The 16,087-nt window shown below is 42.1% G+C and overlaps 2 protein-coding genes across 2 annotated transcripts in view; both read left to right on the top strand.

The window, feature by feature from the left end:
• Positions 1-2,027: 2,027 nt before the first annotated feature.
• RHNO1 (RAD9-HUS1-RAD1 interacting nuclear orphan 1) lies at positions 2,028-5,125 on the top strand. Its single transcript, XM_009952769.2, has 2 exons — positions 2,028-2,195; positions 4,445-5,125. Exons 1-2 carry the CDS (start codon positions 2,028-2,030, stop codon positions 5,123-5,125), a joined length of 849 nt encoding a protein of 282 aa, XP_009951071.2.
• Positions 5,126-5,638: 513 nt separating this feature from the next.
• Positions 5,639-16,087, top strand: part of TULP3 (TUB like protein 3) — a 31,847-nt gene continuing 21,398 nt past the window's right edge. Inside the window, exon 1 of the mRNA XM_086460826.1 lies at positions 5,639-5,673. Coding sequence (XP_086316952.1) covers positions 5,639-5,673 — 35 coding nt within the window. The remainder of the gene's footprint in view (positions 5,674-16,087) is intronic.

The following is a 16,087-nucleotide window of genomic DNA, read 5'->3' as shown; positions in this document are numbered from 1 at the left end:
CCCAGGAGCAGCCCTGTGCATGCACGGCCCCGGGGATGCGGAGGACGGGGAGTGCTAAAGGGCTCCTAGCTCTTTCTTCACCCGCTTCAACTCCAGCCCTACCGCGCTCGCCGGTAAGTCCATCTGCTCCCCCAAGACCCCTCCGCCCCCGCCGGGCCTAGACGTTTCCCGCTACCAGCGGCCCAACGCTCTTAGCGCGGCTCTCATGGGGTTTCCGGCCGTTGCAGGGAGACACCGGGGAGCGAGGGGCTGCGGCGGGGGCGGGTGCCGGGCGCAGCTCACGACTCACCACCTCCCCGGCCAGGCAGGGGGTACGGAGGGAGGCGGCAACTTCAGCGCTTCCGGGCTCCGCCGCCGCCCGCAGCAGAGATCGTTTCCCAGTTTGAATTTGGCGCCCGGCGTCTCGTTAGAATCACGTACCGGCTTGGACCAATGAGATGTGGCAGGGGCGGGGCGGATCGGGCCAATCGGCTGCGGCGGCGGGGGGGGATACCGGTGTGCCGGTAGGCCACGGGAGGCTGGGGTCGCTCAGGCGTAGGTGGGTCTGTGCCGGCTCCGCTGGGGCTGGGGCGGGGGGGGGAAGAGCGTTGCCCCTTCGCGGGGCGTTTGCTCAGCTGGCGCTCGAGGTGAGGTGCCGCCCCTGTCCCGGTGGGGGCAGCTCCGGGGGCTTCCTCTGGCCGCGCCGTCTTGGGCTGGGAGCCACGCTGTGTGCCCAGGCCCCCGCCGCTGGGCAGGCAGCCGTGCCGCCGCTCGCTGGCCTCGCGTGATCTCTCTTGAAGAGCCACTGAGTTCCACGGTTTAACGGGTGTTGCGGCTGTGTCTGGCTATGGGGGGCTCGCAGGACTCCCTGAGGAGGCTGCGCGTTTGGGAAGCGGGCAGGCTGTTGCAGTCTTAAGTATTTGGGAAGGTAACGCAACTCTTGGAAGATGTTCTCATTGAAATTCCTTGTCAGTGCTAATCTGGTTTTGAGTGGAAAATTAAATTCAATGTCATTTCAGTTAAAGCTTACTCACTAGGTAAAAAAAAACCAACCAAACAAAAAAACAACAGCAAATCATGCAAGGTATGCAGAATGCAGGAGTGAAATGTCAAGTATGTTCTGTATTTAACAACTTAAAATTCATGAAATTAAAAAGTATAGGTAGTCAACAACTAAAAATGGGAAGACCTCTGGTTATCTGAGCCCTACAGTATATCTTGGCATTACAAACCAGTTTTATGGATTAAATTGAAAAAAGAAATCAAGTTTTTCTGACTTAAAATTCCTAAACTATCCTTTGTCCATGACTAGACTAGATAATGAGCTAATGTGAAGAAGTTACTTCTTTAGACTTTTTTTGATAACTGACTTGACATAGCTGGTTCAGTAGGTCAACTACTCCCACTTCAATTTTTTTTTTCTTCTCTCCTATCAGTTTAGTTTTCCTTAAAATTTCAGTGACCAAGTCTATTCCAAATATAGTTAATTCTGTATTTCAGTGTTTTAGTCAGTCCTTGTCATAGATGGATGTCTTTCAAATTACTTCTAAAATATTTTTATGAAGAAAAGTGCATGTATGTTTGCCTGTTTTGAAGTATGTATTTTCAAAAGAAACTAATTTTTCCAGTAACGTTGAGTTTTGCCTGAAGGCCAGTTCAGGAAAAGGAACCCCTTTTGCAGCTGGGATGTGTGTTTTGTTTGCATCTGCATCTTCCCCAATGTATTTGGCTATCAGCTTTCATGAAGCTTTGGAGCACTTACCTGTTCTGCTGTGTGTTTCTAAATCTACCTGAAACTTGACAGAAGGTTCAAAAACTACTGGTAGGAAAAAGTCTGCGTAAAGATGTGTACACCTTACTGTTGCACAAATGTTTTCATTTTGCAAAAACTAGATTTGAGGTTTCCAAACAAGTTTGTCTTCAAGTCCATTTATTTGCCTTCTACAGATTTGAGAACATTTTAGCGTCTCCTTGGGGTGCTTCCCTCTTTCTCCAGTTGGCTCTAGCATGTATCATGAGGTTTCTAAGTGTTTTTACCGTATCTTTTGATGCCTCCGAAGAAGAAACGTACCCCCAAGGCCAGGAAGACAGAGCTGGTATTCCTTGAGAGGCCGCGAGAGGGACCCATCCATTGCTATGAAACGCTGCTACCTTCGGCCGAGAATCCAAGACGTGTTCCTACAAAACCTGTAGACCAGAGCACCTCTGCTGCCTGGGTTGGTATAGATTATTCTTCCTCCTGCATCTCACAGCAACGGTTTTCAAGTTTCTCCCATATATCATAAAGTTATCTGTTCTGGATGCTGAAAATTAGTAGCACAGAGCTGAATCCATTGCAGCTGCCTAAAGCATAAATAAGTGTTTTGTAGTTAGAATGTGAAGCAACTCAAACCACTAAGGTCTTGTTTTTTGAAGGCATAAAACTGTGATAGTGTATGCTGACTAATGTGACTATTTGTCTTCTGAAAAAAAAATACTGATCAGGAAAATGCATTTTTCTATGGCTACTGAAAACCTTGCATATAATAAATATTAGGGGGAACTTTTTTGTTGGCTTGCTGCTTGAAATAACTGCTGAACCCTAAATGTTATGTGTTAAAGTACTAGGTTTTTTGTTTAAATCAGACACTGCTAAATTTGGAGAACATAGGCTTTCACTTCAGCATTATTTGTTCTAACATGCACTCTTTTCCATTTGGTGTTTTTTGAATAGTTTCTCTCCATATCACTCTTCTGATAGATGGGCTCCTCTTCTGGTCTGCAAAAATATTCCAGGGACTGTTTGCAGTGTTCTGAGATACTCCTTATATAATGAAAAGATTTTTTAAAATTTTTTTTTTAAGCAAACAAGTACAGCAAAGACAGACTGTTCCTATACAACAATAGTCATTATCTAGGGGAGATCTGTTTAAGCATTATTGCTGCTTGATTCTCTTCTCTTCACAAAGCAGGCTCGGGAAGTGTGGTTTCAAACCTGCATGAAACATCCCTTTGTTCCTGATGACCTAGGGTTATTTTTGTGGTGCCTTAAGCTTGAAGTAGGACACATTCAATTTTTTTCTTCTGTATTTTTTTTTTTATATGCTTCAGGCAGTTAGCTCTATAGCTTCTGAAACACTAAGTAAAATAACTGTTGTGAATAAGCATTCTTTTTGTTTGGAAGGGGTGCAAATATCCACACTGGTACTTAGCTCTTTGATTTCAAACATACAATGATTCTAAAATTCGTTTGAAGCTATCAGCACTGAAACTGTTAGATATTTTTTCTGTTTGAAAGTCCTGGTAGGCTTGTAATTTCTTGAAGCATCCTGTGCAGAGTTTCTGTCAACTTGTTTTGGTGGCAGCTGATTTTCTGCTCCTCTCTTCTTGATATTATTTAAGTTTTTCATACCTTCTTGACTGCTAGGCTCCTGCATTGGTAAAGCCTACCCTACATGTTCTCTGAAGCCAGGAAGTCATATCCTCAAAGTCAGTGCTTCACCTATGTTCTTTTAAGTATGTTGCAGCATACAATTATCAGGGAATCATTTATCTCTTTTCCTGCACAAAGGCTTCGCATTCAAGCAGTTCGGTTGTACAGCGGGTAGTCACTATACTTCATTAAATTGCACTTAGGTTTTTTGAGGGACTACGTAGTAACTTAGGAATGCTGAAAGGGATCTGTAGTTATCGTAGGTAGAACCCAGTTTGGTGTGCTCTAGGCAAAAGCAAATTGCAAGACATGGGACCTGACTCTTTTTGTGGATACCCAGGAAGATAAAGAATACTGTAACAGAAGAATTTCCAGGCTTTGAGTAATAGTGCAGAATCTTTCAAAGAAATATGGATTGTTGAGCTTTGTCTTCTATAGAAAGAAAATTTCAGAATTGGCTTTTGCGTAATTCGTTACTCCAGAGATTAACTGTGTTTTTTGTTTTTCAAAAAACATTTGAAACTGATGTTTTGGGGGAATATTGTGAAAGCCATATTAACATAATCTAAGGTGATGGAGCTAAGTGAGTATCCTTTAAAACATTTTGTATTGCTCTCAGTCCAACCCCTACCTGTTCAGGAAGACTGAGGATGTAGTTCATTGTATCTATTCAGAGCTGTGCTAAGACACAGAAAGAAACAGGATCCAGCCCTGAACTGTTTTAAATCTGGAGCTGTTACAGGATTAGAGACCAGTTAGAGTTTTCTTCAAAACCCAGATCTTGAGTTCTTTTTAAGCTGCCAGAAAATAGCTCACTTGCACCCCAATCACTTTTCAGAGAAGAGTGGCAGAATGTGACGTTGAAGTTAAGAGGTATCTCCTGCTTAGCAGCTTGATTAGTGACTGATTTGCTTTGCTGCAGACCAGATTATCCACTTAATGAACACACTGAAAAAGGGTGGGATAAGTGGGGGAGTAGAATCAGGTTGGTGTTCCTTTGTCTGGAGAAAACTGTTGGGTTTTTTCTTATTATTATTATATCTTTCCTTTCAGGTGTGCCCACAATTTGAAACAACTAAGTCAGTGGTGTTGAAAGCATGCCAGAAGAAGCATCATGGTCCTCCCAAACCCCAGAATCAGGGTGCCAACCACAGTATGCTTCATGCAGGAGGAGTGTGTCGAAAAGCTACAGCCTGCAAATGGCCTCCTTTAACTTTTGAGAATCCAGAGGGATATGCAGTCCATCCCTCGGATCATCCAAATCGCTCAAGGAAGAGCGTGCAGCACTCTCACAGCCAGTCCAAGAAAGGGACAGCAACAAAAGGCAACATACAGGTGAACAGTCCAGAGAACTGTAGAGAAACACCTTTGTTACCCGCTCCCCAGCCTGCGGAGCCAGAAGTCTTTAGTCCATCAGATGTACAGACTCCAGAGGTGCCTTCCATTATGAACTGGAAATGCAGTAGCACTCCGCCACAAAGAAGTGGCCATACCTGGCATCGAGAAAAAGAGCTGGCATTTGGCATTGATCCCTGTGGGAGCGGGGAGTCAGCAGCAGTACTGGTTACAGATACTCCTGAGCATCAGTATGGAGTAAAGGTTACTTGGAGGAGGCGGCCTCATCTAATGAAATACCTACAGGAGAAAGGAAAGCTGAGTGCTGCTGACATACTGGTGAAGGTGAACCCCAAGCTCAAGGAAACAGGCCAATGTCTGACTTGGTGGGAGCAGTAATTTTGTTACGTGCAAACATACGTCCGAATACACAATGTTACTTTCGAGGACGAAGGGAGATGATTTAAGCCGAGCCCTGTGCTACGGCTGGCTGATCCTCCCGAGAAACACCACAAAGGTGTGGGGGTTGTCGGGAGTATGTCGGGCCGGGCTTCCGTGTGGAACTTGGTGGATCTGAAACGAGCTTTCTAATCTACGGGGCTTCTGGTAGGGGCAGCTGCTCCGACCCCGGGGGGGGGGGTGGGGCGGTGTGCGCGGAGCAGCGGGGCCTGGCCCTGCCCGCCCCAGGGGGGCCCGGCGGCACGAGCGGGAAGGGGGCGGGGCGGGGCTGGGCTTCGGCCCGGCGCAAGCGGCTCTCGTCCTACGCATGTGCGGGGCTCGTCCCGCCCCACTGAGGCGCGCCGTGGCCAATGGACGGGCCGCGCTTCAGTACCGGATTCCGTTGCCACGGTTAGAGGCGGGGCTGGTGCTGGGCGCGGCGGCTGGGGCCCCATAGCAACGGCGGCGCTGAGGATGGAGAACGCGAGGGGCCGAGGTGTCCGCGGCAGGTGAGAAGGGCCCAGCCCTGCGGGGCTGTAGGTGGTGGAACCGCGCGAGTGCCCGGCCCGGGCTCCGCTGTGCTGCGGCTCTGTCGGTGGCCCGGCCCTGCACCTCGGTGAGGGTGGCCCGGTGCGCCGTTCCCCGGTCTGGTTCCATCTTCCGACAGGCGGGTGCGGTTTCGGGGAGGCGGCGTCTCCTAAAGCAAAACGGTCTGGGCCGGGGCTGCCCGCCGCTGCGCGTAGCTCTTGCTCGCGTCGCATCAGAAGTAGTGCCCCCGATCGCGGAGCGCCCGGTGCCGGGCTGGGTGCCGCAGCGGGGGCCCGGGCGGGCGGAGCTGCACGCGGCTGTGTGCCGCCACCGCGGCTGCTAACGGCGGCGGGTACCCGCGCGGTAACGTCGCGCTGCTCGGCTGGATCCTGCGGCGGCGCTGCCCTGATCGCGCTCGCTTCCAGCAGGCGCGCAAGGGCTGTGGAAACGCCGGCTGGATTGTAAGTGCTCGACTCTGCAACGTTGTATGTTGCGCGTCCTCCAAATACTTGTAGATTAAACTGGTTTTGTGGGGCCTCGGTCCACGCTGCTTGTTTCTAGGTGTTGCTGTGAAGCAGTTTTGCATTGTTATTCTGCTCTTCTGTTCCTAATGAGGCTCTTGGGGTATATGGTAACACACTCCGTATGCCGTTGCAAGAAAAAGAGAGGAATAAGTGAAAGGAACTTAACTGATGTAATACGAAAAACACGTGTGAACTTCGGAGAAGAGATTTTTGGAGAGGGATTATGCCTATGGCACTTGAATAGCTCAAACCCGTAATTATTTGAAATGAAATGAGAGGATACAGGCAGGCAGTGAAAATGGGTTTTGACAGAAAAAAATGTCTTTTGTGCCTTTGATGTTTAGATGGGGAAAGGAAAAGCAGATAAAGAGAGAAACCTAAATTTCTAGTAATTGAATTGTAATGAATGCAGTGTAGAAGAGAAACTATTTATTTATGACATACACCTGGTAATTTAGTTGGGGGTTAAAAGAGGCAATAGAGTTTGAAGGGGTCCCGTAATCGCTTTGGTCCACCAAATATGCTGTGAAACACTAGAAGATGACTTTATGCTGACTTTAAAGGCTGAGGTTTGTATACCAATTCTGGAAACAGTTTTTTGAAAAACTCCTGACCATATGCACATAAACTTCCTTGTGTAGATATTAGACACTGAAGTTTGACAGAGTTGAAGCTACAGGAAATGATGCTGCTTTTCTGATAACAATTGTACTGGTATAATTTCTTTCTGCTAAGAAACTTGTTTTGAATACTTTTATGGGTGCCTCACAGAACTAGCCTAATAAATGGCGGTTCATGTAATAGCTACTTCCCTCCCACCCCCAGTTTATTAAACAAACAATCAATTTCCTTAATGTTCTCGGTCGCCATGGTTCAAGTAAGACAACTAGAATGCATAAACTTATGTGAAAGTACATGGGTTTTAAATAGATCCTAAAGGCCTATTATTTTTAGGGGTCTGACTCTGAGCTTTAAATATCTAGCAGCACTATAATAAATTGCAGGAAGACAAAAGCCTGTATTCTGAAGAAGGATCTTCATTTCCTCAGAAAAGAATAGTAAAATTATCTGTAAATCACTAATTTAGTCATTAGAATTCTTGTTTGGTAAAACAGTTTAGTCGTCCAAACAGTGCTTTGTATAGAAAAAGTAAATGTTGAGATGTAATAGCTGGCAGTTCATAGCAATGAAGATACTACCTGTAAAGTTTAAAAAAGATGTGCTTGAGAACCAGTTGGCAGCTTTTATTTTAGGTTGTTTTTTTTTTTTTTTTGCTGAGGTGGGACACCTTTACTATTGAGCAATATGTGAAATAGACATTAAGATATAAAAAGTATTTTATTTCTGGTGGACAGAGGTGAAGAGAACAAGTGAAAAACAGATGCCTATAATTTTATAAATGTTCTGTGGGATACTCGATGATGGATAGACAGCTGAGATCTTGGCTTTAGGCCGTCTCTGAAACAGGCTGTCTCTTGAAACGATGGTGTTGTGTAAACCTATCTTCCATTTGAGGTGGCTGTAACTGAAATTTCTCAAGTTTAATTTTAAAGTTCGATTGACTTTCCAGTAGTCATGACACAACTGTCTTAATGCTTTAGAAAATTTTAAGATTGGTTGTGCTATTTCATAGTTTTGATAAGTGCTATACCTTCTCTCTTCATTTGCGAAGGTCCATTTTGAGATTCAACATGTGTGCTGGTTTTGTCTGAGTCTACAGAGACTACAAAACTTGGTGTCGACTACAGCAGACCCTTCAATAATTTGGATGTTTCTTGGGTGACAAGACATGCATGAGTTAGTGGTTTTCAGTTTGTGAATTCAGGAACTCTAGGATACTTCCACAGTGTCTTCAAAAGTCAATGAAGAAAAAGGACCTATTGTGAATAAGCTCAATTTTGAAAAGATTATGAGCCAATGGACGGAAAATGGTTCAAAAGTCATTTCATATATTGTTGTCCAGCTGAAAGCCTTTTCCATATTTGAAAAACCTTAGTGTAGTTGAGTTGTCAGGATTCTTGGTGTCTGACTGTTTTGTATAGATGTACCTTAATTAGAATTTTGGGGAAAAAAGACAAAATAGTTTTCCAATTATTTTAGCTATACCTGTAATCCAGAAAAGACAGAGAACTTTGAATTTCATTTTAAAAGCCTATCAGCATCTGTGTTGGTCCTTGGGCATTTTTATTTGGCTACAGGTGACCTTATTGAAATCAACAAGCACTGTTTTGTAAATTCTGGGATTTATAATTCTGCAAATCTCATGCTTAGATAAAAGAGAATTGGCTTAGTATCTTGTTTGCTTAAACGCTTTCAAATCTGAACATTATAACCAAGAAATCTGTCCAAAATGAGATAGATCTGTAAATAGTTCATAAATGTTGTTGAGTTGTGCTTCTAGGAGTACAGTTTCAAAAGAAAAGAAATCCTTTTGTGACTGCAATTTGAGGCTGCTGCTGTCAGTGTGAATGAGGAAGGAATCACCTCACTTCTTATGATGTAGACAGCAGTGGCAAGAGAGAGTAGCCACACTGTTACACCTGTCACTAAAATTTCCAAATACAACTTGAAATGCACTTGGTAACTGCAATTGTTAGAATAATGAAAGAATTGTCTTGAAGTTAAACCTTGTTTGAATTGTCTCTTCAGTTTCTAGTAAGTTCTTCTCCCATCTCTTAGAATTTAGGTCACTGGTGACCCATCTTTACAGAGACAACCATTATATTTTTCTCTTCTCTTGTTTTTTTTTTAAATCTCTTTTTAACCACTGTTGGTATGGCATCTGTAAGAGGGACAAATGCCCTGATTTCAACATAATTATAACTTTGTATGTGTGAAAACTTTATGCAACCAGACTTGCGCTGGAAGAGCTCCAGACTCTTATTTTGTCACTGAGGCACAATTGAGTGATATCCAAAATAAAACTGTTGATTGTGTTGTAATTGGGTCATGGGATGAATTCTCTTCTAAGTGGATTTGCTGATACACCTAGAGCTGTTGGTTTAGACTACTGCAAGAACATTTAACTTTACTCCTAGTGTTGTTTAGAACATGTATCGTGTGTGAAGTTAGAGGTCTAACTGCCTGTGTTATTTTTATAGAATTCTGTGGTTGCTTCTGCACTCCTTTCCCATTTAGCATTCTTATGTGAAATCTGAGGCAAAAAGAGAACAAGAATCTAAATCTAGCAGCGGTACCTTGCTGAGTCACCTAGTTCAGGATGGAAACTAAATTTTGCTGTTTCTATCCCTTTAAAAGCTTCTCCTTTGAATCTTTTAAAAGTAAAAAAAAAAAAAAAAAATGGACAGGGACTAAAAGTCCACAATCTGTTCTAGAGCATCAGTTCAGAAAATTTCATTTATGTTCCTTCCCCCATTTTTAGTTTGAAGGACTATAAAACAAGTGCAATTTGTGGCATGAAGTGGGATATGCTCATTTTCAGGGAACTTTGATTTTTTTTAATCTAGTCTAGGTTAAGCATACTGTATGCTATTTAACTGCTGACTTTGTTGCTAGGAGAGAATAGGAACTGCTTTATATTTCACTGTTTCATGTTGTAATGGGATCAGACATCAACAAAAGTGACAGGCAAGGTTCACAAACAGAAGAGCATAGGATTCAGAGTTCTAAGCTCCTGTGGGTCTTGCTCTGCTCTTTCCTTGGATAGAGCAATTTCTATAAATGAAATGATACCGGGGATTTGGAGTGTGTAGCTGAGAGGACATTAAACAGAAAGCTGGTGTTCTGCTTATGGAATAAATGTTTCTTTCTTTTCTTTAGCAGAAACTGAAGTTTCATTAAATTCAGCTGAATAAACATGATTTTGGAAGCACAGCATTCTGGAGTTAGATGGGTGGTTAAGAGTTGAAAAGTCCTTACTCAAGGAGTCACCAGCTGTGAACTCTCAAAGGAACGTGCCTAGCAGGAGATTCCTTGTCTCCCTTTTCTTACAAATACTGTAATAGAATTCCAGTTTAAAATCCCTTGTTTGGCTACACACTTACATTTATGTGCATATTCTTATAGTTGTCCTCCTCTGTGCTGCCCTCCCAGCATCTGTGATGGCTTTAATAATTAATGCCTGTGTGGATTTCTGGTTTCTGTAGGCCTTCTTTCCAGGAAAAGAATACTCATCTTACTTTAGGTATGCTGTTACATTACTTGAGACTTTTCTGGCTAAGGAAAACAAGAATCTACTTTCTGTTGTCCCAGTATAGTGTAGTAGAAAATGACACAGGCTTTTGTTTACGCTCTTCTTTATAGTCCAGATAGAAGATCTACTAGCTTCTGTCCAGAGTATGGCTTTATTTTCATTCTTTGTTCTCTCGTTCCAAGTAGGAGGAGCTAATCTTTGGTACTTGATGAGTCAGTTTTTGAATGGCATCTGAAACACTAAGGAGTACAGTAGTCAAAACTGTTGTGAGCTCAGAATTTAACCTTTTCATGATGCTTGTGTTCCTGTTGCATTTTCTTGTAACAGCCTGTATTCTTTCTTGTAATCTAGTTTATTCTCTTAGACTTGGGCTCTAAACTATCTCCATTTATCTTGCGATCTTCAGAACCCAAACAGACAGAATCACAGAATTATGGAGGTTGGAAGGGACTTCTTGAGATCATCTGGTCCAACCCCACTACTCAAGCAAGGTTAGCTCGAGCAGGTTGCACAGGATGATGTCCAGTCACGTTTTGAGTATCTCCAAAGATGGGGACTCCACAACCTCCCCGGGCAACCTGTTCCAGTGTTTGACCATTCTCTCAGTAAAAGTTTTTTCTTGTGTTTGGATAGACTTTCACTTTTTAGTTTGTGTCCATTGCCTTTTGCCCTGTCAGTAGGCACTGCTGGCTTCATCTCCTTTACACCCCCGCGTTAGGTTTTTATACACATGGTTGAGATCTGCTGCTGACCCTTCTCTTCTCCAGGCTGAACCTTCCCAGTTCTTTCAGCCTCACCTCACATGAAAGATACTCCAGTCCCTTAACCATCTTTGTGACCCCTTGATGGTCTTGCTCTGGTATGTCCATATCTTTCTTGGACCGAGGAGCCCAGAACTGGATGCAGCACTTCATGTGTGGCTTCAGCAGTGCTGAGCAGAGAGGTAGGATCACCTCCCTTGACCTGGTGGCAATGGTTTTCCTAATGTAGCCCAGGATGCTGTGGCCACTTTGCCTTGAGTGTATATTACTGGCTCATGGTGAACTTGTTGTCTGTCAAGACAGTAGCAATCCATTTCTGAAAAAGGAATCTCATCAGACAGCATACACTTTAGTCTTTGTCTCGCTGTAATTCAACTTTTCTCCCACAGACCTTTCATTTCTCAATGTTCTGTTACTTTACTAACAGGTTCCTGTTTAGTTCGCCTGACAATCTCCTGCCATATTAGTTCTTCCTATTTCGAGGTGTTTGTGTAGGTATGAAATAGTGCAGAGCATATCCCACTGCATTTGTGAGGTGATAATTTTATACTAGGCTTTTGTGCTTCCGTGGATACAGTCTTGAAAATGAAGATTGGGGTGATTCTTCTGAGTGGTCATTTCATCTTGCCTACACCATTTCATTTTACCTTACAAAATCACTGGAATGAGTACTATAAAGAAAAGAGAAGTTTGTGTCTCCTGTACTGATAAATACTCTTTTCTGCATTAACTTAGCTGCAGTCAGTCAGTACTAGACTGTGTCATTATTTACCTGATTGCATTTGGCATGTGAATGGTCACTCCAAAATGGATGCATTTTCAAAGGAATCTCTTTAGGCCAAATGTAGTGTGGTTTTGCTGAGCTGTTTTAACTTGAACAGCCTGTTATTTTCGGGTACACTTCACTTACTATTAGGACATTGTGCATTTAATGGTATTATTGCATTATGCAGGTAAGGAGAACATGGTGCTGCAAGGATAAGTTTGGATTAAATTCACTGATTTCTTGGGTTTAGCCAACAAAAAGTAATTGTTAACCTGTTCATGTTTTATAACAAAAGATTTTTCTGTAGCACGTGTGTCTCATTGTTTTTTCTTGAATTCCTTTCTTCAGCACAGTATTCCTATTGCTTTAAGTTCTTGGGGCAGCAGTTTTGCCACAGTAAAAGCAAAACATGTATGTACACACATGCACACAGACACACGAAGCAGTATGCTATTCTCATTAGAAATCTGTGCATATTTCTTTTGGGGGTGGGGGCACGGAATCAAAGGTAAAACTGATTTCACTCAGATTTTCACAGGGGAGAAAGGATTCTTTTTGTAAAAAGGCCAGACAGTGTCTAAAACTTGCTGTTGTTGAAATATCGACTGCTTGAAAAGTACTTCTAACTAAAACTTTGCAACTGGGCTGTGTCACTTAGAAATGGGTGTGACATTTATGGCTGATTTGCAGCAGATCCAGTTTACCTTGGGAGGCTTACTGGTAGTTAATTTAATTATGAAGGAAAGAATATCCCATGCTTGCCAAAACCCCTACTCTTCTGCCTTGAGGAAGGCTGAAAAATCTGATAATCCTCATTCCTATGGATGCTATGTTACACATTCTCCCAGAAATGAATGATTACAATTGTCGGTTGCAAGGAGAGCAGATGGGAGTCTTCCCTTTTGTGGGTTAGGTGTATTACAGATAAATTTTATTCCTCAACCAGTTTCTAGAGACAGTATTGCAATTTTTGTTTGGAAGATATATTTTAAAAGATAAGAATCCTTCTTGAAATTATCCCTCTTCTACAGCTTCTGGTTTTCTTCATAGCTGTAGTTCAGATGAGGAGAAAAATTCCCAGGAAAGTTCCTTGGAGAGTTGAGTGAAAACTCTTTCATACCAGCTGACTCTGCATTTCCTACTGAAGTTGCTTTTACTTGCACTTCTACAGATAAAAATAAAATCTAGTGGACAAAGATATGTGCCACAAGCAAAATTCTTCTCATTCCCTGATTTTTAAGTTCTGTGAGCATTGCTCAGAGACATAACTGCTGCTACCATATTAATAAACTGTCCTGCAAAGGAAAAAGGAGTTACGTGAATTTTGTTAGACCCCTGATGGAACCAGCCCTCTGTAGAGTGAGAAATTGAACATAAGATATTGTGAAGTTTGGGACAATTGTGGATGAAAATGCTGTTAGATTATTGTGCCTTGGAGTTCCTTTAAAGGAAGTAGAGCAATGGAAACAGCTAAAAATGTAAGGATCTTGATTGATAATGTATAGGTTCATATTCCCATCAATATTGAAAGATTGTGTTTGTTAAAACAAGGATTTGTGCGTTAGACTGATATAAACCAGCTTGTTTGTAACAAGGTGCACTAAACTGAAAATCTAGTCCACTTCAAAATGAGCTAAAAGTTCCTGCTGGAACTTTCTGCCAAATTACAGAGTATCCAGATTTTTAGTACTTTCCCTAGAACTCTGCACAAACAGGTGATACTTTCTGAATTTCTCTCACCAAGATTACAGTGCTAATATATGCTCTAAAGAAGCTTAGAACAGTTAAAAAGCAAAACAAGCTATCTTTCTCTTGGGTCAGATTTTCTTTCAAGATTGGGGTGCGGTCTGTTTCTGTCAGCTAGTCTGACCTTCTGCTAAAAGAGGCCAGGGAACCTTACTCATTATTTATCAAACCTGTAACTACTTGAGTTGCAGAATAGCTTTAGCGAGCTTTTAAATCTGCAAGGCCTTGCTGCATTGTTTAGGAGGCAAAACTCAGTAGAGTATTTCTTTAGTGAACGTGCGAGGAATGCACCTATTTTGTTGAATGTGGGAAAAATTTACCATGAGGTTTTTTCCTTTGCTTAACATACTTAAAATCTGTCTTTCCAGTGAATTATGGATCATGTAGAACATTTTTTCTCTCTACAGGCTTTTCCTGTGGCTTTTCCTGCTTCCCCTGCTTGTTGCCTCTCACTCACAGCTGCAACCAGTCAATTCCTTGAAAACTAGTCCATAATTTTATTTGCCTCTTTACAGCTTCAACAGTCAGTATATAAAGGGGACTTCATTGGTCTCTTGATATAACTTGAAAGAAGAATGCTTAGCTCTCCTGTCTGGCATAACCACACCTGAAATCTGAGGTAGACCATAGCCTTACTCCATGACAGCAGTTTTAGCATAATAATGTTCAACTTTGATTAAAACCTGTTGTTTTCTGTTGAAAATCCACAGCTCCATGACGTGTCCCAATAGTTAATTAGTCACAGCATTAAATAAAAACTTTATTTGCAGTCTGAATACATTTAGCTTCGGTTATGTATGACTGGATTTTGTTGTATTCTTCTCTTGCATCAATAGTCATTTGTGGCCTCAAATCCATGGAATACAGTGGAGTGTATTTATTAATCTTCTGTTGAATAAGCTGTAGGATGCATTCAAATCTTGCCAAGAGGTACATTTTCTAGTCCTTGGTCAATTTGTTCAGCTTTCTGCTCAACCCTCTTCAGTTCTTCAGAATCTTTTCTTTTGTGTGGACCTCAAACAGAATGGAAAGACCACTTTCAGACTGGTGGGTTGCTTTCTGGCCCTATTTTCTATATTCCCCTGCTAATGTCAGGACTTTTCATTATTCTCAGAGTTGCATTATACTATGAGTTTGTATTTGGCTGATTCAGTAGTAATTATTGCCAAATGCTTAGAACATTATTTTGGGTTTTTTAAGTATAAGTTCAGGAACACAGAAAAGTTACCATGAAAACAGAAGTGTTAGCTCTGCCTGTCCATATGTATGCTTTACAACATAGTTTGTAATTCCAAAATTGCAGTGTGTTATTGAAAAATAACATGCCCATTCTGAAAGAACTATCAATAGATGTAGTGTGCCTTTTTTACAGAAATAAAAATATACTGCGTGAAAATGAAGCCTTAATTGCATATACGAACATCTGTTAAATAACTTATCTCTGCATTGTGGTTGGTTTGATATTCTGAAGATGGTTAGGAAAGACAAAAAAAGACATCTATAATAAATTTGTCATTCATATCCCTATTGCAACATTTTAATTTCTCCTTATGATATGAAAACAAGGCTCATTCTGATTTCAGCAGCAATTTCAGGTGGTATTTGTTAAAAAGAAAACATTTTGCCTCATGTTGGTATGTGTGGAATCTGGAAATGGTTAAATAGTTGCTTTCGCACTCTCATTTTTATTCTGTATCCTGAGGAATCACTAGTCTTCACTTCTGTGTAACATTCTGGGTCATTTTTCCTTTCTCTCTGGCATGTGTTCGTTACTCATCATGCAGTTTTAGTAGGAGAGCCTGAGCATTCTGGTAAATGTAGCAGAGATGGGGAGCAGAGTCTCCTACAGTCTGCTCTGCTGCAGTCTGGGAAGAGGAAGATCGTGACAGGCTACTTGGAATTTTCAGTCCTTATTTACCAAAGGTAAATGGGTGACTGGTTTGATGGTTGTGGGTTTCTTTCCTGAACTGTGGTATTGTAGCTATGGAAATGCTGCTTATTTTTCCTGTTCCTACTGGATATTTAATTCCTCTTGTTGCACGTAGATCCTTCCAATAGAAAAGCATAGCGAAGAGCATAGTGATTTCTTCGTGGTTATGTCCGAAGAGCACTTAGATGTACTGGTCTGCGTAGTCAGCTCATCTGAAGGAGGATGTGTGTTTGAAGCCTGCAGCTGTATTAGCACTCTACTTGCATTCCTTAGTGGTGAGCTGTGGGAGCGACTCTTTCCTGTAAGGCCTGCAATAACACTAACCCTGCTGTGGTGGGTAGAAAAAAAGATTGAAGTGTGTGTATGTGTGGGAAGCTCTTTTTTTGTCTGGTTATTACGTTACACTTTCTTGATGACCAAATGCTGGAAGGAAAGTTGCAGGTGGAGTAAATAAAAAATAGTCTCTTTTTTTTGTTTTGGTCACTATTTACAGTGCCACAGTGCTCATGGCTTTA

This window comes from Leptosomus discolor, chromosome 1 (assembly GCF_034619465.1).
Source record: "Leptosomus discolor isolate bLepDis1 chromosome 1, bLepDis1.hap2, whole genome shotgun sequence".
Classification (NCBI taxonomy): Eukaryota; Metazoa; Chordata; class Aves; order Leptosomiformes; family Leptosomidae; genus Leptosomus; species Leptosomus discolor.
This window is presented reverse-complemented; position numbering and strand designations above follow the sequence as displayed.

Coding starts and splice junctions, on each gene's coding strand:
- RHNO1 (XM_009952769.2), top strand. CDS start 2,028: ATGCCTCCGAAGAAGAAACGTACCCCCAAGGCCAGGAAGACAGAGCTG. Junction 2,196..4,444: donor AGAGCACCTCTGCTGCCTGG/GTTGGTATAGAT, acceptor CTTTCCTTTCAG/GTGTGCCCACAATTTGAAAC.